This window comes from Eptesicus fuscus, chromosome 6 (genome assembly GCF_027574615.1).
Source record: "Eptesicus fuscus isolate TK198812 chromosome 6, DD_ASM_mEF_20220401, whole genome shotgun sequence".
Taxonomy (NCBI): domain Eukaryota; kingdom Metazoa; phylum Chordata; class Mammalia; order Chiroptera; family Vespertilionidae; genus Eptesicus; species Eptesicus fuscus.
The window spans coordinates 92,648,758-92,672,898 of record NC_072478.1 but is presented as its reverse complement, the minus strand read 5'-3'; the positions used below and the strand labels follow the sequence as shown (position 1 = coordinate 92,672,898).

The window sequence follows — 24,141 nt, the reverse complement described above, 5'->3', positions numbered from 1 at the left end:
CCAATGACTGCATTTAATTATCACTGCATATTTCTAGGTGTTCTGTTGTTGAGCCAGCCATGTTTGAATGGATAAAATAAAGACATCTGTAATTCATAAATTAATATGTATTTATTCTATGAATTTAATTTTTCTTGCTTTTGTTTTAGCAACGTTTATTCTGTTCTTATAGTCAAGATTCCCTTTACCCCAGTTTTATTGAGATATAATTGAAAAATAAAAATTGTATGTATTTACAGTGTTCTATGTAATGTTTTTATATACATTTTGAAATGATCACCACAACCAAGTTAATTAACTCATCCATCACCTCACATTTACCTTTTTTTGGTGTAGGAGAACACTTAAGATCTCCTTGGTGGTGGTGGTGAGGGGATGGGGGGTAAGTGATCAACCAAAGGACTTGTATGCATGCATATAAGCATAACCAATGGACACAGACAGTAGGGGGATGAGGGCATGTGCTGGGGGGTGGGAGCGGCAGGGGAGAGGTCAATGGGGGGAAAATGAGACATATGTAATACTTCAACAATAAAGAATTTTAAAAAATCTCCTTGCTTATAGGTGTCCATCTTCTTCTGTCTTCACCCAGTAACTGTGTGAAAATAAACACAGTACAGCCTGTCAAAGTGGGATATGACACAGAAAGTGACTGTGCTTGGGTCACAGGAATGCAGAGTGGGATTTAGCACAGTGCCCACACTTACCAGGCCTCATTAAATATCAATTCCCATTCTTCCTCTTAAACCTAGGGATCTAGGGTGCCAGTTACACTCAGTGAGACTATGCATTCCCTAAGGGCAGGAAATATCTCCTATATCTTGCCCTGCACAAGTCAATTTGTAAAGAGGTAATTTCCTCAGTGAAAAAGCAAAGCAAGCCATTAGTTTAGGGCACGCTGACCTGCTGGCTCTATCTTCTCCCACTTCATTCAGTTTTTGTTTTGTTTTTTAAAAAACAAACATATTTTTATTGATTTCAGAGAGGGAGAGAGAGATAAGAAACATCAATGATGAGAATCATCCATCGGATGCCTCCTGCATGCCCCCTACTGGGTACCAAGGCTGTAACCCAGGCCTGTGCCCTGACTGCGAATCAAACCATGACTTCCTGGTTCATAGGTCGATGCTCAACTACTGAGCCACACCAGCCGGGTTGGGTTATCTTCTTAGTGATCAGTTTTAATGTGGCCTCCCAAAGGTGACGAGGACTGGAAAATGACCCGGAATCATGACTAAGATGCTGGTTTCACCATTTTGGAAGCAATTTTAATGAAGATGGAGATGTTTATCAACTCAACACAGGTACTCCAAAATACAAAGCAAAATATCATCTTCAGCTGCATAGCAAATATGATTTAAGAATTTAACATCATTATTTGATCACAAGGGTAGATAGAAGTCACCATAAATAAATGTAAATTCATTGTACAAAAATCCCCAACATCTCTTAATACAAATATGGTACATTTGACAGTTTCTGAAACAGATGTTTTTTTTTAACTTTTTAAAACCTATGCGCGTTGTGTTTTTTTTACTTGATTCTTAAGACACACAAAAAACAAAAACACAAAAGGGGGGTGGGTATAATATCAAGGTGTAAAGAATTTTAAGCCTCTTCAATGCTCATAAATAAATGCTGCCGGCAAGCGGGGGAAATGAGATGTCTCTCCCGAAGGTGAAGACCTCAATTTACTGGGATAGCATCTCCTGAGGACAATGGGATTCTACCCAGAGGGTCAAATTCAGATTCATGAATGCAGGGCCAGGAGGGTGGGTGGTTGAAATTGCAACCTCATCAAGTGGATGATCCAAATCTGCACAAAAGCAACAGTCAAGGATATGGAAAGACCTTGAGGACTTAAGAACCGGTCATCTGTCTGCAAGAGCGACTGTTCCCAGACAGGACTGGAGGGCGGTTCAGAAGGCTCTGGAACTTAAGAGATTTGATGCGGGTTTTGAAGGCATGTTCTGTGTCGTTCAACCATGGGATGTAACCTTTCTCTCTGGCGTTTGGGACATATCTATGGTCATCAAGAGGAAAAAATGAAATATTGGAATAGGAAGTGGCACCTCCAGACAAGATCTGCCAGCTTCCACCTTGAACCACTCTCCTTCCATGTGCAACAGAACTCAGATCGCTCCATCTTACTCCCAGGGATGCAAAATTAGTGGGTTTGAGGCGGAGCCCAGAAATCGGCATTAAATGTGGCAATCTCAGGAGGCCCTGGTAGGAGGCCTTTGGACCACACTTGGTGAGCCCCAGCTCCCTCCTGCCTGGTGAGCATCGGTGAATCACACAAGCCTCTTTCTCTGGACTCGTGCTTGCTCTTCCCATGGGGTTAAAATGGGCCATCTGATGAATGGTAACCATTTCTATCCATCCACCCCGAGGGAGGGGATCATTATGGTTCTATTTTTTCTCTTTTCTTTTCCTCCGGGGGCGGGGAGGTGGGGTGGTGGTGGAGGTGGGGTGATGGAGGTGGGAGATATCAAATACTTTACTTTATATTTTCTTACAAGCCCAGGAGCACAGGCCCGCTTTGAAGAAGGTGCGCTCTGTAACGAGACATTCACTTCCACAGGCCTGGAGGGAGATGCTGCTAGGGACTTTGGATCAGTCTGGGAAATGGAAGTAGTGATAGATCCGCCCCATCCCTCAAAACCTAAGTTAAGGAACATTAAGGAAGTTGAGAGCAAAAGATAAAATGTCTCAAGAACCCATTTCTAGGACAATGGAAGTCCTGATTCACTAAAACAACTCCTTTTTGTGGGTGTATCTTGGTATTAAAAGCTCATTGACAAATTTTATTTGAATTCCTCACCTCCTTGACCCCAATATGTTTCTGGCTCCTATTAAAATAACTCCTTAATATTTTCTTGATGACAGTCTGTGCAAAGAAGTGGCCTCTAATTTGCTCGCTGACTTGTTCCTTGCTTCAGTCCCAGAGTCCATCGCCCTGTGCGGCTTAGTGATCAGTAAGTATTTGCTTAATGAATAAAGCAGGGGTCCTCAAACTTTTTAAACAGGGGGCCAGTTCACTGTCTCTCAGACCGTTGGAGGGCCGGACTATAGTTTTAAAAAAAACTATGAACAAATTCCTATGCACACTGCATGTATCTTATTTTGAAGTAAAAAAGCAAAACGGCAAAAACACCCGCATGTGGCCCGCGGGCCGTAGTTTGAGGACGCCTGGAATAAAGGAACCATTTCACCATCAAGCTGATGAAATGTTCCAATAGCTTTCTGTTTCGGGCTATGGAATCCTGGCTGTGTTCATAAATGCCTCTTCCACACATTGGGCCGGACCACCCTCCTACCCAGTTCCGCTCAGTGGGGTACAGCTGTGAACGCATGTCTGAGTTCTAGGAGAGCCCCGAGAGGAGAGTTAGGATGTGGCTTGGAGTCCACGGAAGGTCAGAGCCAACACCATCTACCATGGTGCTGACACCTTGTCCTCTTTCGCCAGGGCTCTCAGCACCTGGTCCAGAAGTAGTCTTGGCGGTAGAATCCCTGGTGTCCAGAGCAGGAGGAGGTGCCCACCTGGAAAAACTGGGGGAGGGAGCCAGAGGAGGTGAAGAAGCCAGTAAGAGGAGGCATGACCATCAGGTTAGGCTGATTTCTCGGGCCATGGCCACACTCTTTTCTCCATTTCTGAGACTTGAGCTTTGAGGTCACACGTGGACACCGGGTAGGAGGTCACCATCTGGGAGGAAGTCTTGGGAAGCAACCACAGATGTGGGATGGGGCTGCGAGATGGAGAAAGGGTGAAACTAGGGCTCTTAACACAGCTGAGGAAAACAAAAAGAAGAAAACAAAAGCACATACTGCCCTGGTTTTTTGTTTTGTGTTGTTTTTTTTTTCATTTATACTAGGGCAAAACCACCATGGAGATGTCAGGGGAGAGCATGCACAGGCCCAGCCTTGGGAGGCGTAGATGTGTTTGGGGAGGTTCCTATTGGCTTCCAGGTCCATCCCACACGCTGTCCAGTCGGACCCCATTGCAGGGCTGGCCATGGCTTTCTCTCTCCTGCTGCGTGGTCTCCTCCAGGTTGAGGGCTTGCAGGACCTTCTGCCTAGCAGGTGGTGGCCAGGGACTGGTGGATGGGTGGCTGGAAGCAGCGCACGTGCTCCACGGTGGAACTGTCTGTCTCCACGGACTTCATGTACTTGTTCAGGATGGCAAAAACCTCATTGTTCAAGATCTGGTACTTCCTGATCCTGTCTGCCATTTTTTTCAGCGGCTGCAAAGGACACGGCCATTCAGGTTAGGGGTGGGAGGAGGAGATAGAGGAATAAAGGGTGAGCAAGAGAAAAATTCAGCGAGGTTGGGGTCTAGGGTCCTGATGCCTCAATGATCACATCACTCTCTTGCTTAAAGGCTTCTATGAGTTCCCAGAGCTTGGTAATCAAATGTTAACTTGGCCATAAAACACCTTGTGAGTTTCAAAACTTACTACAAAGCAGAGTGGCACTGGCATGAAGGCAAGACAGATCAATGGAATGGACAGCCCAGAAATCAATTCTTCCATATACAGTCAAATGATTTCGGACAAGGGTGCCAAGATCGTTCAATGGAGAACGGGTAGTCTTTTCAACAAATGGTGCTGGGAAAACTGGATATCCACATGCAAATGAATGAAATTGGATCCTTACCTTATACCACATACAAATAATTAGCTCAAAATGGATCAAAGGCCTACATAAGAGCTAAAACTAAAAAACTCTTAGAAGATAGCAATGAGAAAAAAATTCATGACATTGAATTTGTCAATGATTTCTTGGATGTGACACCAAAAGCACAGGTAATAAAAGAAAAAAACAAATTGAACTACATTAAAACGCTGTCTGCATCAAAAGACATAACCAACTGTGTGAGAAGGCAATCCATGGAATGGGAGAAAATACTTGTAAATCACATACCTGATAAAGGATTACTATCCAGAATATATAAAGAACTCTTATAATTCAATAACAACAACAACAAAAACAATTAAAAAGTGAACAAAAGACTAGAATGGACTCTTGGAAGATAAATAAATAAATAGCCAATAAGAACATAAAAAGATGCTCACATCACTAACCATTAAGGAAATGAGAATCAAATCACAATGGGATGCCTCTTCACACTCACTAGGATGGCTATTGCCAAAAAGTCTAGAAAATAACAAATGCCGGAGGATGTGAAGAAATTGGAACCCTTGTGCCTTACTGGGAATGTAAAAGGGTGCAGATCTATGGAGAACAGCATGGTGGTTCTTCAAAAATTCAAAATAGAAATCCTATATGACTCAGCAATTCCACCTTTGGTATATAGCTCAAATAAATGAAAGCAGGAACCTGAATAGTTATTTGTACACTCATGACCAGAGTAGCATTTTCTACAACAGCCAAAAGGTGGAAGCAACTCAAATGTTTATCAACAGATGAACTGATAAACAAAATGTGATATATTCAGCCTTAAAAATGAAGGAAATTCTGAAACGTGCTACAACCTGCTGACCCTGAAATATATAGTGCTAAATGAGGATTCCACCATATGAGTTCCCAACAGTAGTTAGATTCACAGAAGCAGAAAGTGGAAGGGTGGTTGCCAGTGGCAGAGGGGCGGTGGGGGGGGGGGGGGAGCGGGGGGAGGAGCGGGGGCGGCAGGAGATGAGAAGTTAGTGTTTCATGGGCAGGGTTTCAGGAAGATGAACAAGTTCCGGGGATAGTGGTGATGGCTGCACAACAATGTGGGCGTACTGAGTGTACTCAATACACTGAAATGTAAAAATAGTGAAACTCTCCACTTAACATGGTTAAAATGGTAAATTTTATGTTCTATATATTCTCCCATAATCAAATCAAATCAAAACAAAACAAAACAAAACAAAAACCAACGCTTTGAAGTGGCTCCTGCCTTTCTCCCCTCAGCTGGTCCTGAATACCCACCCTTGGTTCCAGTCACACATCTTCATGTCTGTGTCTTTGCTATAGCTGCCCCTCTGTTTGGAACATTCTGGACCCCATTTTCTGCCTGGCTATTTGCTGCTGATCATCCTGAACTTGGTCCAAGCATCACCTCCCTGGGAAGTCTCCTCTGCCCCTCCCCCCATCACCACCACTCCAGCCTGGCTTAGACAGCCCTCCTGGAGGCTCCCCCAGCAGCACTGCGTACCCCACACCTGCACAACTCTAAGTTTGTGCAGATGAGGAACTGGCATCGGCCAAGCCTGGCTGGCACAGGGAAGGTGTATTTCAGGTCTGGAGCCCGGCCCGGCCCTGCCCTGCAGGGTGACCTGATTCATCCCAGCGGGTTATGAGCAAATGATTCATGGCTTTCTATGAAGAGGTCCCCTCCGCTGAGTGTCTCTGTACCTCCCTGCAGTGTGGGGAGTTGGCTCCATAATCAGCTCACCCTCCTTCTCAGAGAAAAGCCTGCTTGTCAGGCCTGGCCCCATCTCCTGGGCTCCAGCGGCTTACCACATTCTTAATGATTTCATCCTTCCCGTCCTGCCTCTGCACTTTCAGCAGGTGGTAGCAGAAGTCGAACAGGTCAAAGCGACGCTGCTGGCCCAGCAGGACGATGATGGAGCAGCCGGCCCAGTTCAAGCCATCACCAAAACATTGCCTGGAAGCAGGAGAGGAAGCAGCTGGAGTGAGAGGCAGGGAGGGGTGGGAAGGGGCCTCGTCTTAGACCAGGATCACCGCTAGTGAGTAGCTGGTCTCTGGGACAATTCCTTAATTTGTGAAATGGGTACAAGAGAAGCTATAGATTCGCTTGTTCCAGGGACTGTGGTTATATTATAAGCCCTTCTAACCACAAAGAGGTGTCAGTCTATTGTCCCGCTAATGTAAGAAAAATCACCTTTGAAGAAGACAAATTTGCAAGAAAAAAACCCAACCAGCCCATGAGGTTTATATGGCTGCTATTTCAAGCAAGTCAAAGAAGAATCTGTTTTGGCCCCATAAAGGAGCCAGGGAGCACCTGTGAGGGGAAGAGCCCTTTCCGACAGAGACCAACTGGCCAGGGCAGGCCAGGAGGGCGGGGGCGGGGCTTGGGGGCCCATGAGCAGATGCTGCCGGTGTGTGGGGCGGGGGCTGCAAGTCCTCTTGAGCCTGATACAGCTCAGCCTGCACGCTCCAAGTCTCAACAGCAATTCGGGCCATCTGGGAGGCCGAGGGGTCATCTCTCTGCTCTTTCTTGTCCTCAAGCAGCAGCCGCAACCCAACCTGGGCAGGTTTTCCCCTCCTGCCCATTCAATCAGCCCAGCTTCCAGTCTCAGAAAGACAAGGGCCCTCATACGAGGTCCGCAGTCCCTAATGCACACGCGCATGCACACGCTCATCTCTGCCTCCGGCCACGTGTTGCCTTTCCTGGAATGTGCCCTTCACCCCTCTAAGATATAAATCCCAGTGATGTCCAAGGCTCAGTTCTAGCCCGTCAGTTAAATTCTAATAACCCACTTCTCTCCCTTTTCACATCTGTCATCCTTCCTGCCCTTGCTGTTTCATTCAATGTGCCTTATGTCTCTCCGTAGACCCCCTAACCCCAAGGCCGGGAACTAATTTTGCTCAGCACTGGCGTAGGTCCAGCACCTCACACAGTGACCGGCACATAGTATGTGCTCAATAAATAGTCACTGGACAGCCCTGCCCCTGCCCACCACGTTTCTGGCTGGGCTCTGGCAGCTGATGCCTCTTGGGGGGACCAGCAGGTTGGAGGTGACCTGCCTTCCCTAGGGGGTACTCACTCGGCTGTGAACTCGTTGGTCCCCACGGGGATGCAGTAGACGAACTGCATGGCGCTCCACAGCCGGTGGAACTCCACGCACTCGTCCACGTGCATGACACCGTTGGTGGGCGGCGGGCCCCGCCAGATGGGGTCCTGCAGGTAGCTCCGAATGCGGGTCAGGATGACCTCGAACATGGACAGGCCGCAGCACAGCCGCTCCTTGGTCAGCAGGTCACCCTCCCGAGCGATGGCGATTTGCTGGGGACAGAAGCGTATACATAAACCTTCTATCTACATCTCAGACCCCGTCTTCCACCAGAGATTCCCAACTGCTGGAGCTGGCTATACCTGGAATTCATTCACCAGAACTGACGTCTTACCCAGAGCAAGGCATTAACTTGGTAACCCTGAGGGCAGCAGCAGGGAAGTCTGGTGGTAAGTCAAGTCCAGGAGCCATGGCGAGAGGAACAGTTTTAAAGAATTTTGACACACCCATGTAATGAGTGAAATGCTAGGCAGACACTGAAAAGACTGAGACGATCCTACTAACGGCATGATTGCTACCACGGTGCTATTGACTACTGGCTCATACTCACTGAGTGTGTAACACAGCAGGCCCTGTTCTAAGCACTTGGTAAGTATTGACCTCATTTATTCCTTACACCGACCTTGTGTAGTATGTGCCATTATTACCCCCATTTTACAGATGAAGAAACTGAGGTTCAGGGAGGCAGCCAGTGAGTGATACAGTGAGGCTCTGAATCCTGGTAGGTCTGTGGGTTAAATTGTTAAGTGAATAGAGAAAGTTGCAGGAAAGGACATCTCTATTATAAAAACCCCGTGGCCACGATGCCGTCACGACCAAATGCCTAAAGGCACCTGCTGAATGTCACATGATTTCTTCATGGGAACAAGTAAGTGTTGCTCTGTTCAATTCTCAGCTTTCAGCGAAGGTCAATTTTAGTGCTCCTGAGAAGGAAAGGTTAGGGCAGGAAACTATTCTTATCTCCGTCCACAACTGTCTTCAAGGTAGGTGGGGCTGCGTGCGCAGCGAGGTGCACGCGGGTGGGCGGGGACTTGACGCTGGGTCCCGCTCGATTTCACACAGTGGGCCTCTAGGATACTATAATCCTATGAAAAGACATCAATAACACACAAGCCCACAGACACACACACAACTCTGTGTGGGGTGTGCATAAAACATTTTAGAAGGTTAGAAGGATTAACATCAGTTGTGGGAACAGATGGGCTTGACGAAGTGGGTGAGAGTTTCCCTTTTTACTTTAAATACTTCTGTACAGTTGAATGTGTTACAATGAGCATATGTTACTCTTAAAATTTGCCACTGAATTCCCAGAATTACTTCCTCTAGCTAGAAGTCCTCCGACCACTGTAAATGATCTCTATTAATAACGTAAACTGGCTCTCCCCTGGCGTCTGCTTATTGCATCTCTGGCCATCGGCTGGCTAGACCAGCACATCAAAACGCATTACTGTCCGTGTGCCGAGTAAAAATATCTAGCGGTACAGGTCTCAAAAGGCACGTGCAAAGTAAGAGAGATGTTAACATCTAAGGTCAAAGTATGGTCTCCAAATCCAGGGACAAAGCTAAAGAGGGTGGCTTCGAAGACCAAGAGATCCACAGGGTATTTGTGGGATGGGCTTTCCAGGCGGTGGTCTCCCCCGAGAGCTCATTTTACAGGGAGCCTGGTCGGGGGGAGGGGGCTGCCTGATTTCTTGATGCAAGCTCTCACCCTGGAGCCCCCAGGAAGAAGACAACCTCTCAATCTGCGGAGGGAAATAAATCAGGAAACACCACTGTTGGAGCCTGTTAGGATATTATGGGCCAGGAGTGCAGTTGTCATGACAACTATACGCTGAAAGAAGTCTCCAAATAAACCGTGAATTGGGGAAGAAGAGTTTCACAACATTTGTTTCAAACAGGAAGGCGAGGGAACCCTGATTCAAGGGGACTCGTCTTGACTCCGTGGGCAGAGAAAGACAGCCACTGAGCAGAGAAGGGAGCACTGGAGTTGCCACGGGGAACTAGGAATAGCTCATGCAGAATCCTGGGCCTGGGGCTTGATTCCCTTCTCACAGGCAACTCTCTGCCAAGCTGGCATTTGGTTCTTCACTTCAGAAAGGGAGTGCCCGGGACAGTGAAGATGTTCATAAATAAATAGAGGATCTTGAGTCAGGAATATTCTCCTTCGTAAGTTAATACAGAGAGTTCTGAGTGACTCATTAATCTCTTGTGCATTTAGTTAGTCTGAATCAATCCTCAAGGCTTGACAATTGTGGGGGGATTAAAAAATTAGCAAGGGGGTTTATAAATCTGCAGAAAGACTACGAATTCTGGTGACCACCCCACCCCCACCTACTTACAGTCAACCACAGGGGCCTTGACCGAAATGGTTAGGGGCTTTATTCCTTTCCTTAAAAAAATGTTTAGCCTTACAGTTTTCCTGTGAACTATAAATACATGGATGATCACTGGGTAAAATCTAGAAAAAAAAAATTGAAACGTAAGAAAATAAAAATTTCCCATAGACCCCATTACCCAGAGATGAGCTTTCTTGAAATACGGATGCATCATTTGTTTGTGTTCATGCGTGTGTGTGTATAGACATCTATATTTAACAAAATTTGGGTCATCTTATCTGTATTGTTTTTTTTTCTCTTTAAAAAACCATTTCCTTCCATATTTTCAGTAACATGAATTTTTAATGGCTACATAAACTGGCCACTGACACACCATCATTTATTTAGTCCTCTCCTCTTGTGGGTTAAATTGTTTACAAATCTTCACCATTGCAGACAATCCCTCCACAGCCAGCCTTACACAGAACACCTGTTGAGGTTACCGCTAGTTATTGCCTTAGGATAAAACCCTAGAAGAACTGCTCCATCGAAGAGTATGCATAGTTTAAAGGCGTTTGCCACATGGTGACAGGCCCGTCTCAAGAAGAGCTGGGCCCCTGCATGCCTGTCTGCGTGAAGCCTGTTCCTGACCCTGCCTGGTGCTCCGTCATTGTTCAGAGAAGCCGTTTGTCAGCCCAAGAGATGAACAGCCACCGTCCCCTGTGCTTTTCAATTACCTTCCCCTGATTACTGGGAAGGCTGGACACTTTCTCAGATGTTTGTTGGCATTTATATTTTTTATGTTGTCCGTTTTCTTTCATGTGCTTTTTTTGTTTGGTATGCTGTCATTTTTTTGCTCTGAAAAATTATATTATAGACTATTTGCTGTAAATACACCCAATTTGTGCTTGGTGATATATGATCATAAATATATGATCATAAATATATATATGAGCATATATATACACACACACACATACATATATATGTATATATATTGTTTAACATAAATCTTATCCATTTCTTTTCTATTCCACTGGGGGGGGGGCGGTTCTCTCATTTTCTGCCATTCTTTTCTGAGTTAACAAGGGTCTAGACGAAGCACTTGTGAAACCACATGGAAATACATTTCCACATGGAGCACTCTGATTACATCTAGTGGCCTTTGAAGGAGAATGATATCTTGATACTCCTCCTTTTTTAAAAAAGTATTTCTTATTGATTTCAGAGAGGAAGGGAGAGGGAGAGAGAGAAAGTGAGGGAGGGAGGGAGAGAAACATCAATGATTAGAGAGAATCATTGATTAACTGCCTATTGCATGCAACCCAGGCACATGCCCTGATCGGAATCGAACCACCACTTCCTGGTTCATAGGTCGACGCTCAACCACTGAGTCAAGCTGGCAGGGCTGATGCTGTTCTTCTTAAAAAAATAATTCTTTGTGTTTTTAGAAGCCTTTTATTTATTTGTTCATCATAATGATCATGCAAGGCAGCTCAGCTAAGGAGACAAAACAGCTACTAGCCCATTTAATAGATGAGAAAACAAAGACTGAGATAGTAAATGTCTAGGGTTAGGTTATGTGACAATGCAGGGGTGAAGCTAGGACCAGGACCCCTGGTCTTTTGACCCTCTGCCAGAGTGTTCCTTCCAGGATAGCACCGGGCAACAAGTCAGGTCACCTCAATGTGTCCCAGAAACCAATGCAAACGATGCAATCGTGTTAAAACTTCCTGACTTTGAATATGTAGCAGAACTGCACTGTCACGGACCTAGATACGGGTGGGGCAAAGGAGGTGTATAGTTGTGAGGAGGCGGGACACAGAGTTTATTCTTGTATTTTTACTTATTCATTATTGTATTATTTTCCATATGAACAACTATGAACCTCCTTTTGCCTCACCCTGTATTACATGAGCCTCCCCAGACCCCAGCCAGCTCAGAAGTTAATATTTAGCTAACTTTTCTTGGGCCCACAGGATGGGCACAGTTTTGGACTCTTCCTTGAGGGCCGGCAGATTCGTAAAACTGGCATTTCCTCTCCTGCAGACTGTCTAGGCTTTTGTTTATAAAATACTCAGCGTTTGACAAATTGCGATTTATATCGGTCCCCAGGAAATGGTGTTGGCCAGAGCAGGGCAGGAATCCAGCGCTCTGAGTGGAAACGCATGCCACAGCCCGGTGCGAGGGCCCGGATTCTTGCAGGATGACACCAGCAGAGGGGCAGGCACACTGCTATGTTGCCGGCCTGGGGGATTTCTCCCTAAAAGGAAATCGTTAGAGGATCTCCTCTGCTCAGCCCCCGAAGGCCAGGAAAGAAAGTGTGCGCCCTGCACAGTGTCTGAACTCTCTGCGGGGTGACTCAAAGAGCCTGCCCACGGAACGGTTAGTCACGTTTTCAGGAGGAGGTGGGTGGCACGCAGAGGGTCTGGCTCATCAGAGTGACACCGGGGCGGGTCGGCTCTGCAATTTGCCCCAAATGCTTGCTGCGCTTTTCGAGAGAAGAGAGGCCCCCGGGTGTGAGTCTTCAGATACACACAGGACAGAGGACCACAGGAACGCAAGCCCAAGAGGGAGGGAGCTGAATCCTAAACTTCTGACAGTGAGCTTTGGCGACCAAAACGAACCATCTTGGCTTGGCTTCCTCTGGTGCCCTGGGTCTCTCTTCTTCCTGAATTCTGCCCTCCAGCACATGGTTTTCTTGTCTCTCTTTCTCCCCATTTTCCTTCTGTCCTGACCCCCTGCACAGTCTGTGAGTTCTCTGAAGGCAGGGGTTCCTGTCTTACTTGTCTCCACGTTCAAAGCCACTGGTAGGACTGGTTTGTAAAAATCAGTTGCCGGATTCATGCCCATTCACCTTTGATAACATTCGAGCATCTCAGAAGAAGCTGGTTTTTGATCCCCCCATCTCTGTCTCTCATCTTCATCAGAGCTTGCCTAGATGTGTATCATTTTCTAAGAAAAGTTTTATTTATATGGTTTTTTTGTGTGTGGGTTTAAAAATATACAAATGGCATCAGACTGTATGCGCTGTGGTATAACAACTTGCTTTATTCATCCAACCATGTGCTTATGATCTACCCACACGGAGGCACCGAGATCGAATTTTCCTTTTCATGATTACATAACAAGCGCTCCGCATTTAGATGATGTCACCTCCTTTTGTTTAGTCAACCCTGCACTGACTGACATTTAGGTTGCTTCTAGCTTTTGCTTTAATAAACAACACGGCAGTAAACACCTGGTTCCTGCAAGCGTTTCTCTAGCAAAGATGTGCAGACGTGGGCTGCTGGCTCACAGGGTGTGTGGAGTTTTAATTCTGAGAGATAACATAGCAGAACTCTCGAAACCTAACAGGGCATCATGGTTACTTGTCTGACTTCCTTCTTTCTTGGCAGCATAGAGGATACAGGGGGTGGAAGGAAGAACTCAGGCTGGAGAGCCAGCAAATCTCATTCCAGACCTGCCCTGCCACTAACAGGCTTTGTGGTTAGACAATCTCTTCCTCTCTCTGGGCCTCAATTCCCCTGTAAAAGGAGGGGCTGGACCACATGCTCTCCCTCTAAAGCTCCTTTTGGTGGAGGATCATACCTGAGGGGTCCCCAGCCGCTCTATCAGAGGGACCAGGTGAAGCGGGGCATACTTGGCTTCCAGGCGTTTCATCCGGACTTCCAGACGCTCCCCCTCTGTCAAAGGAGCAGTAGGCAGAGCGTGAGATTCAGACCACATCAGGGGGACCTGGGGAAGGGACACTCCCAGAGGATATGGTGACCTATTTGCATTCTAAAACTTGAATGGAGCCTGTAGAACTCTTCTCCTTGTTTTTGGTGAGAGTAATCAGGACTCACTATAAGGAAAAAGGTTCTATTCTCTCTGTCCAACAATGGAATCATCTACCTCGTGGGATGATGAGTTTCCCATCACTCGAAGGATTCAAACCCAGGCTAGACAGCAAGAGGCTAGGGATGTTACAGAAGGACGAAGAAACAAGGCCTGGGGTACCGGGTCCAAGTCTACCATTCTGTGACCATTTCATAGCTGCCCAAAGCTTTAACCTTCTCCCATTTTGACTGCAGATCTGGTTTACTGAGATTAAGTAAGCAAGTTGGCTATTGAGTGGCTGTTAGTGGTTTCTTACCTTTGATGTAGACTCTCGGCAAGATATTTTGGAAAGGGGCAGCATGGAGCAAATCACAGACTTCCTCCTGAGACTGCAAACATAGATGGAGGGAAATTAAAAAAAAATCACTTTAAACCAGGGAGAATTTTCATTCCTAAATATTTGAGCACTGGAGTCAGCCAGACCCGAGTTCAAATCCTGCCACTGTTACTTGCTAGCTGTGGGATATTATTCTCTCTGAGACTATTTATCTGCAAAATGAAGATGTGAATAGTACCCATTTTAATGGGCTGCTGTGAGGATTAATTGAGAGAATGCATAACTTCATAGCAAAGTCCCTGGCACATAATGAGTGTGCAACACATTTTCATTATAACCTTATAATGAGTTTGCTGAAGAATTCGAATGAGTGACAGTGGGATCAAGCAGAGATAATGGGCCCCAGACTGTGTTTGTCTCATTGGTTGTGAGGCCTGTGGACTCAAAGCAGCTAGCTGGGCCAACCTTCCAACTCATTAATCCAGGATGATGCTGACCTCATAAGATAAGTTGGGAAGAGATCCCCCTTTTGTATTTTCTGGGAGAGAGTGTGTAGAATCAGTATTACTTCTTCCCTAAGTGTTTGTTAGAATTCACAAGTGAAACCATCTGCATATGAAGTTTTATTTGCTAAAAGCTTTTTAAAAAAACCACGAGGTATAGCCCTGCTGGTTGGCTCAGTGGTTGAGCATTGACCTATGAACCAGGAGGTCATGGTTTGATTCCAGGTCAGGGCATACCCTGGTTGCAGCCTCGATCTCCAGTAGAGGGTGTGCAGGAGGCAGTTGATTAATGATTCTCTCTCATCACTGATGATTCTATCTCTCCCTCTCCCTTCTTCTCTGAAATAAATAAAAATATATTTTTAAAAAACTAGGTATAAAATTTCTTAAGTAATAGGACCATATAGGTTATCGATATTTCTGAGTGAGTTTGGGGGTTCGTGTGTCTCAAGGACTTGCTCCTTTTATCTAAGTTTAATTTGTGGACATGGAGTTGCTTGTAGTAGACCTTTGATGTCTGTGGGATCTATAGTAATCTCCCTATTTCATTCCTGGTATTGGTAATTTGTGTCTTCTCTTTTTTCTCTCGGTCAGTCTGGCTATAGGTTTATCAGTTTCATTGATTCCCTCCCCCCCCAAAGAACCAGCTTTTAGTTTCGTTCATATTTCTCTATAGTTTTCGCTTTCGATGTTACTGATTTCTGTTCTTGTCTTTATTATGTTCTTCCTTCTGCTTGCTTTGGGTTTAATTTGCTTTTCTTTCTCTAGTTCCTTATGATACAAGCATAGATGCTGATTTAATAACTTCTTTTTTTTAAGACAACATTCAGGCTACTCTTCTATACCTCCAGTAATCAATAGCTCAGTACTTCCGGAGGCAGCCCAATTCATTTTTGAGCCTAGGACATAATAGTTTCTCCATTATTTATTAAGTGAATGAATATTTACCCCTTCTGTTTCTTAGATGAATATGTAAATGAGTATATTTATCTACGACAATCCTCCAAATACAAGAATACATACATTCATCTTACAAATACGTATTGAGCGCTAGGCACTGTTCTAGGTTTTGCAGATATGATGTTGAACAAGTTAGACTAGATCTTTGCACTCACATGGCATTTACAGTCTAGTTCATAGAGACAGATAAACAAAGGTAAATAAATCAGGAAATTTCACATAGTGATAAGATACAATAGGGTAATAAGCTAGAGTGACTGGGGAAGGGACTACTTGAAAGAAGGTGGTTAGGTAAAAATCTTTTTTTTTTTTGAGGCAAACACATTTAAATAAAGAATGGAATGAAGTGAGGGAGCAAGCTATGTAGGTATGAGGTAAGAGCATTCCAGTGCAAAGGGCCTGGGGCAGAAAGTCAATTGGAGTAAAGTGATGCAGGAATCATAGCCCAGTCTGAGGCCCTGATGGTAGGGAGGGACCAGTTCATGTGTGGCCTCATAGGCATGGTATGAAGCCTGGATTTTATTTGAAGGGCAATGAGGAACTGCTGAAGTATCCAGGCAGATACACCTAACCCCACCACCAAGTTTTTTATCTTTCCTGTTTGCTTCCAAAATTTTAGTTGCTCCTAGAAATGTCTTGTTACTAGGAAAGTTGCCCATTGTACGAACTATCAACTTTCTGTTTTGTCAATGTGGATAAAATTGATCTTGGGAGACCTTTAGGAGATGGGAAAAGAGGCAATGTTGCTGATTTATCCATTTTACACGATGAGTTTCCACTTCAAATTTCTTTAGGGGAGACAAGAGTGTTCCATTTACCCCTCGCCTCCCCACCACCACTCCGAGTTTGCAAACTTCAGGACTCCAAAGGTTCTTGGGGAGGATGCCTCATGCTGGCATGCTTCCTGTGTGTTCTCCGCCTGGCAATGCCATTGTTAATGAAGGTGAGGAAAGACACAAGGATGTGGTGTCCTGGCAAAGGTGGGAAAGCATTTGCCAAGGAGCTCCCAGAGGAGGCGTTACGTGGCCATTTGCATGGTGAGGTGGCTGCATACTCTGCAACACCTTCTTGGAAGGTATTTGTTTGCTGAGGCCATAGCAATGATAAAAATGTCTAGTTCAGCGTGGAGCACACACAGGCCTGAGTCAGGGATCCAAACAAGCTTCCATTGTGGGTGCCAATGCTAACGGCTGACCTCCCTCTTGTCCAATCTCAGTCTGAAAGGATCCACACTTGGCCTTCAACTCTGCCCAGGAACCCACCCGGCCACTGGCCTGTGAAGTCCACTGAGAGTGTGTAGAATCAATATTACTGCTGCACTAGAGTATAATGTAAATATATTATCGCTGGTTACAAGAAAACAACAGCAATTCTAAGTAGTATAATGAAATGTTGAGAAGAAGAGTGAGGAGAGATGTAAATGAGCTTAAAATCTCATCTTTCCATTAGGGAGTCTGTAAGTATTGTCTAAAGCGGCTAAGTAAGAAACAGGGGTCATCCTCATATTATTAGGCGTTATGGAGATAACTAGAAGAACTTGAATCAGGAATGATGAGAACAGGTTGCCTGGCGACTGGGATGCAGGTGGGGAGAGGTGCAGTCGAGCTAAGAAGGATGCTTTGCATCATGAGCTCATCTGTATTTTTTTATTTGTTTTCAGGTGCAATTAAGAACAATTTAAATGGAACAAAATGAAGAGGTTGGGTCCTTCCCTAGAACAAAGAGTCTGTAACAACATAATCACTTTGTTCTCCGGGGAACGGGAGGAAACGAGTATTTACTGAGCACTATGTGCCAGGTGCTTTGTACCCACTATCTGCCCTACACCCCAGAACATCCTGGGAGGCAGCTCTTATCCCATCCTATGGGGGAGGAATGGAGGCTCTCAGGAAGATGAAGTTCCCAAACACAGTGATAAAGAAGCAGTGGGGTGGACACTGAGACCCAGGGCCCCTCACTTCCACACCCACTGCTTTTCCACAGCAGCCCATGAGGCCAAAGCCTTGGAACACTTGAAATACGCTCCCCACCCCCCATTTTACATACATATGATGGAAAAAAAAGTAAAATGATCAAAAACAGAACAGGAGAAAATTACTTAAAATCTCACCACCTGAGAAACTTTTTAGCCTCACTCATAGCTGATAGGATCACATCTTTTGTTGCTTTATTTGCTGGGTTTCTGGTAATAGCTACTAAAGTTCTTTAAACTTAAACATACTGTAATATGTATATGCAGCTTGAAGAATGAAATGAACCTTGAGCCATCTTCCGGAAAAAAGAAATAGGAAGGTACTGACACCTGTGTTCTCCACCCCCCAAAAGGTAGCCTCTATCCTGAACTTGTGTAAGTAATTTCTTTGCAGGCAGCAAATTTTGGAAGATCTGCTGGTGGTGTGATTCCAAGGACCATTTATGTGGTCAAATTTATACCCATAGATTTATACCTATAAATTCCTCCCAAGCCATAGTTCTCCACTCACTCTTACCTATTCCACAAAGACTTAATCAAATTTCACCTTCTGAGAGTCTTCCAAGCCCCTCTAGCCTACAGTTTTCTTTTAAAAAACTGACCAGCCCGGCCAGTATTGCTCAGTGGTTGAGCGTCCACCTATGAACCAGGAAGTCAGGGTTTGATTGCCGGTCAGGGCACATGCCCAGGTTGTGGGCTTGATACCCTTGCCTTCTCCTTTGCCTCTTGATGCCTTTTTGGTCGTCTTCTGTGTGATAGTCTCTATACTTAGAGATACCATTTCTTTAATTGGGAGGCACTGCGTATTTATTAGGATATAAGTAAAGACAGTAGTGCTTCTTATTAAATGAAGAAATGGGTGATGGGGGGAGCTGAGACCTCCCAGGACTGTCTGGCTTGATCTGTAAGTGGCCACGGGCCTACAGGACAATCATCTTTCCTAAAACCAACCTTACATTTTTCTCCCTCAGGTTTGTGTTATGAAAAATGTTAAACAAACAAAACACTTGAAAGAACAATGAACATCCTTATACCCTTGATGCAGCATCGCTGCAAACACTTTGCCACATCTGCTTTGACTATATGTTTTACTGAATCACTTGAAAGTAAGTTAAAGCTATTGCATTACTTGGCATTAAATACTTCAGCACGCAACTTCTAAAAACAAGGACATCCTTAGTACTATGATCACAACGCTAAAAAAAATTCTTAGCCCTGGTCAGGTATCTCAGTTGGTTAAAGCAGTGGTCGGCAAACTCATTAGTCAACGATTGAAATTTCTTTTGAGAGCCGAAAACTGACTTCTGCGCATGGGCCACGAAGTTTCAATCGCACTGTACTTGTGCGCCCGCACATGGTATTTTGTGGAAGAGCCACACTCAAGGGGTCAAAGAGCTGCATGTGGCTCGTGAGCCACAGTTTGCCGACCACTGGGTTACAGCATCATCCAATACACCAAGGCTGCCTGTTTGATTCCTGGCCAGGGCATATACAAGAAGCAATGCCCCCGCCCCCCGCCTCTCTCTCTCAAAATCTATACTAATAAAAGAGTAAGATGCAAATTGACCGTATCTTTGTGACACCCACCAGCCAATCAGGAGTGAGTATGCAAATTAACCCAACAAAGATGGCAGGTTAATTTGCATATGCAGGAGCCGAGTGGCTGGGGGCGGGTGGGACACAGGCGTTTCGCCCTGCCCCAACTGCTTCAGGCCTCTGGGCAGCATGGGAAGGCGGAAAGGCGGCTCTGGGCTGGAGCAAAAAGGTGGCTCTGGCCGGAGCGAAGGCAGTGCTGGCAGCCAGGGGAAGGAAGGCCCATTCTTGCACAAATCTTCATGCATCGGGCCTCTAGTTAACAAATAAATAAATTTAAAAATTCTTAATATCATCTAATATGCAGTCAATACCAAAATTTGCTCAGTTCTTAAAACATTTCTTTTATAGTTTTTTTTTTTTTTTTAACTGGGATCCAATCACTTGGGTGGGTTTTCTCAAGTTTCTGCACCTACCAAGTGCCACAGTAATGCTTATTATTCCTGTTGCTTAGGACAACCACTAATGTATTATGGTTACAAGAGAGGTAATCATTAGAAGATTAATAAGGATCAAGATTGAATGTAAAATTGCTCTTTGCCAAGAGTGCAAGTCAAAGCCAAAAGGTTTTTGGTCAGAATGCAAAAATATTTTATTGGTAAGGAACCCACATCAAAATTCTTCAAGGGATGAGTATTTTATTTTGGCACTGCTTTCAGCCTTAAAAATGTCCTTTTCTGTTTCACTTAATTTAAAACTGATAGACCATCAAATACCACAAAAACCTCATGTTCCCAATGTAGTCCACGAGGTTAATGGGGGACTACTTTCTCTCAGTTAAAGGATACCATGAAAATTCAAAATGCATATTTTTAAAAAACAGGGTCACTGTGATCCCAGGCATGCCGGGCTCATGTAGAATAATAACCTCTCCCTTTAGGCTCTGTTTCTGGGTGAAAAACACCATACCATTTTAGCAGATTTCCTAAAGGTAGTCATCAGAGCAATCTCAGAACAATATTTTCTCAAATAACAGTTTGCTCTGAGTTTTGAGGCCACAAAAAGACACATAACACCAACATGAATGTCATATGTTTTTATCTTTGTCAAGTGAGTGAGGAGAAATGAGCTGGCAAACTGGAGGTCGAGCCCCCACAGGAATCCCCTGCGGTTTTCTGGCTCAGAAAGGCAGGGAGGGGATGGGGCCTGACCAGAGAGCCCAGCGGTCTGGTTTAAACATTCCCTTATATGGATGCACATAGATGGTCAGTGTCTGTGCTTCCCGCATACTGAGGCTAAGCCCCAAGGATACAGGGCCTGTGGAGCAGGCAAGAAATTAGGCTTCCCACATCCACACGACCCTCCTTGGTACAGAACGTACCAGCTGTAGCTTCCGGCCCCTCATCTGGGGCTGCAGGTACAGGGGGAAGCTGAGGTGCAGTTCACGTGCTCCTGCTCCGTGGGCCCCTCCCTTCCAGGAGCCAGCTAAATAAATCAGTAGCCCTGGCTAAATAAATCAGGAATTTAATCTGATCTGATTCTGTGTGTGGTCTTCCCCACCAATCTGCGCCTCACCTGCATTAATGCTCCATATTGTGATGTCTCACCTCCCCCCCTCTCCCCACCCCCCGAATTGTCAAGAGGAAAAATAATTATTATTCTGGATCAGAATCATGTGTGGTCAACTGGGAAAGCTCTATAACCAAGAAACTGGCCTAGAAAGTAACTCTCTTCCCCCTTCCCCTCGCCCGCCCGCCCCAACAAGTGCATGTCCATGTCTACCAAGGTGGGCATTTCCCAAAGGGTACGGATTGGGGGTACAGGGAAAGGGCATTTCATAATAGTGAGTCATACAGTGAGAAAGTTACTGCCTTTCCAGTTTCCTATCCATCGTTCTGACAACTTTAATGAGGAAGTCTCCATTTGCAGCCTTTCCTAAGAGCAACCCTATTACCTCTTGAAACATGTGCTACGCTGCTCTGTTTTTAACACAGAGAGGGAGCAGGCCTCTGGTGCAGAGGCCCAGGCAGGCGGCAGCTGGAATGACACAGCCTTGCCTTATTCTGATTGAATTTATTATTCTGGTTGCTTTCTAAGGGTGATAAGAGATGATGCGTTTTTCATGGAGGTGATATAAAGTGTTCCTTGAAAATAAGTTGAAGTTATTAAATAAGCAAATTGAAATAAAAATATCATGTAAGGAAAGGACCTGTGGTCCGCAGGTACAGCAAGAACTGGGACAAGCACATAGCAGTGACTGAGCTCTGGAAACAGCAGTTCAAGGAGACCCCTTCCTAGGTCAGGGGCTCTCCATCCTGGCTGCACGCCTCCGCTTGGTAAAGATCACTTTCACGACTACACAAAGTAAAAACATATACGTGAGGGAAATCTATATGCTGAGACATGAAAGCGTCTGGAAGGCGTCCTGCGGAATGAGAACAATGGCTATGGCAGCGTGGTAATGTGGCTTTTGTGTTCTTTCTGCTCCTCTGGGTGTTCTAGCAGTGAATTTATTTCAGTTATGCAACAAGGCAAACCCAATTAAAGGGACTATAAAGCGGGAGCAGGAGATAAAGGAACCAGATGTGAAGCTGGAATTAAAACAAAAATAAGAAGTAAAATCCCAAACCCCCGCAGCAGCCTGCACAGTGCCGCGGATCGCCTCTCTGTCCCTGAGTGCCAGCCGGACTCCCGCTCTAGCTGAACCCCTGGGAAGGGCGTCTCCCTCGCAGGGCCTCGGTTTCCATTCTGTGAAATGGGGGATTGCACTGGATCGGTGGTTCTCCACAGGGGGAGGTTTTGTCTTCCAAAAGAATATCAGGCATTGCCTGGAAACCTTTTCCGTGTCATACTGGGGAGGGTGCTACTGGCACCTACTGGGTAGACCCCAGAGATGCTGCCCAAGATCCTACAGTGCACAGGAAGGGCCCCTACAACAAAGGATTATCTGCCCAAAATGGCAGCGGTGCTGAGGCTGAGACAACTACTCTGGATGGTCTCTGATGGTTTCCCCAGATCTGACCTACATTCGAGTCTGTGGGTTTGGGCCCAGCATCTCCTCACCTCCTGTAAGAGAAGCAAGGCTCTCACGGCCGACCAGACTGTGGCTGTGGCCCACTCAACTATGAGGGGGAGAGAAGAAATAAACAACAGGGTCAAGTCAAAGGCAGGAAACAGTCTCAAGTCCTCAGCAGGAGGCCCGGCAGTAAAAGGCAGATGTGGACTGAGGTCTCCCTTCCTCATGTGAATGAACAGGGCCCCCTCCTGGTGCATGTCCGCATAGCAAGCAATGGGCTGGTGGACGGAAAACCACACAATATTTGAATGAAAACATGGTGTCGGTGGGATATTTCCCTAATGACCACCTTATGACTTCTCGGGGTACAAGGGGAAATACTAGTCAATCACAGCAGAATTTCCTTGAAAAACATAACAGACCTATAAACAGTTACTTAAGAAATGCTGACTCATTTTAGATTAGACTCAAAATATTGAAGAGCCTGCCACAACCAGACCCTTTGTGGACGCTTGATAAATGACAGGTGCAGCAAGACAATGCAGAGTGGGGAGGAGAGGTCTTTTTAATCAGTGGTGCTGGGCCAACTTGGCAAGAAATGAGATTGGATTCCTACCTCCCAGGAAACACAAGCATCCAGTCCAGATACATAACACATGTAAAGGCCTGTTACGCCTTAAAAGGCTAAACTCTAAAACTTTCAGAAGATAACTTAACTTCATGACTTTACAGTAAGGAAGACTTTTTAAATAAGTCAAAGAGCACCAGCCACACAGGGGAAAAAAAAAAGATAAAATACACCACACCTTAGGAACTTCTGTTCATCAAAGACAAGCTGTAGGAATATATTTGCAATACGTATATCCACAATATATAAATAACAGCCACAAGTCAATAAGAAAAGGTAACTCAATAAGAAATAGGCGAAAACACTGAACAGCATTTCACAAAGAGGCGGTCCAAATGGCAATACCATATGGAGAGACTCAGCCTCGTTGGTCATCAGGGAAGTAAAAGCCATAATGAGATATCATGACACATCTACCAGAATGCCTATGATTGTTGAAAAGAGAGAAATAAAGCGTTCACGAGGATGCAAAGAATTAAAACTCCAATACCTCGCTGAATGGGAAACTAAATGGGTACAACCATTTTGTAAAACTGCTTGGCACTCTCTACTGAAGCTAAACATGTGTCTATACATTGACTCAGCCATTGTACTGCCATGTATTTACCTGATACAAATGAGAGCGTATATTCACCAAAAGAAATGTACAAGGATATTCATGATAGCTCCTTTCATAACAGTATCAAATTGTAAATACTCAAATGTCCATCCAAAGTAAAATGGACAATTCAATTAATCTACGCAGTGAGAATACTGCATATTCTGTATATCACTGGATGTACAGTGGACCTTAATTAAAAGCACCAAGAAAACAAACACCCCACTTCATAGGTGTATGGGGTCCTGTACTAATATTGCACCCTAAATATTAAGCACCTAAGTTAAAGAAGAAAATACGTTGTTTAAGTAATCACTTTTCTTTTTAAATATAATGATTTTTTACAGAGAGGAAGGGAGAGGGATAGAGAGGTAGAAACATCGATGGGAGAGAAACACTGATCAGCTGCCTCCTGCACACCTCCCAATGGGGATGTGCCCGCAACCAAGGTACATACCCCTGACCGGAATCGAACCTGGGACCCTTCAGTCCGCAGACCGATGTTCTATCCACTGAGCCAAACCGGTCAGGGCTAAGTAATCACTTTTCAATTTATATTCTCTCTACCTAAAAAGTAATGAGATACTAATAACCTGTTAAAAACAAAAAGGCAAGCCACAGAATGAGAGAAGGTGCTTGCAGAATATATACCAATATGGAGCCCACACCAGAAAAAAACTGCAAGTCTGTTAGA

The 24,141-nt window shown here is 45.1% G+C and overlaps 1 protein-coding gene across 1 annotated transcript in view; it reads right to left on the bottom strand.

The window, feature by feature from the left end:
• Nucleotides 1-3,100: 3,100 nt before the first annotated feature.
• Nucleotides 3,101-24,141, bottom strand: part of CYFIP2 (cytoplasmic FMR1 interacting protein 2) — a 105,075-nt gene continuing 84,034 nt past the window's right edge. The window contains exons 28-32 of the mRNA XM_008147678.3: nt 14,217-14,289; nt 13,670-13,764; nt 7,737-7,975; nt 6,466-6,613; nt 3,101-4,244 (exon numbers count right to left, since the gene is read on the bottom strand). Coding sequence (XP_008145900.1) covers nt 4,077-4,244; nt 6,466-6,613; nt 7,737-7,975; nt 13,670-13,764; nt 14,217-14,289 — 723 coding nt within the window. The 3' untranslated portion in view covers nt 3,101-4,076. The remainder of the gene's footprint in view (nt 4,245-6,465; nt 6,614-7,736; nt 7,976-13,669; nt 13,765-14,216; nt 14,290-24,141) is intronic.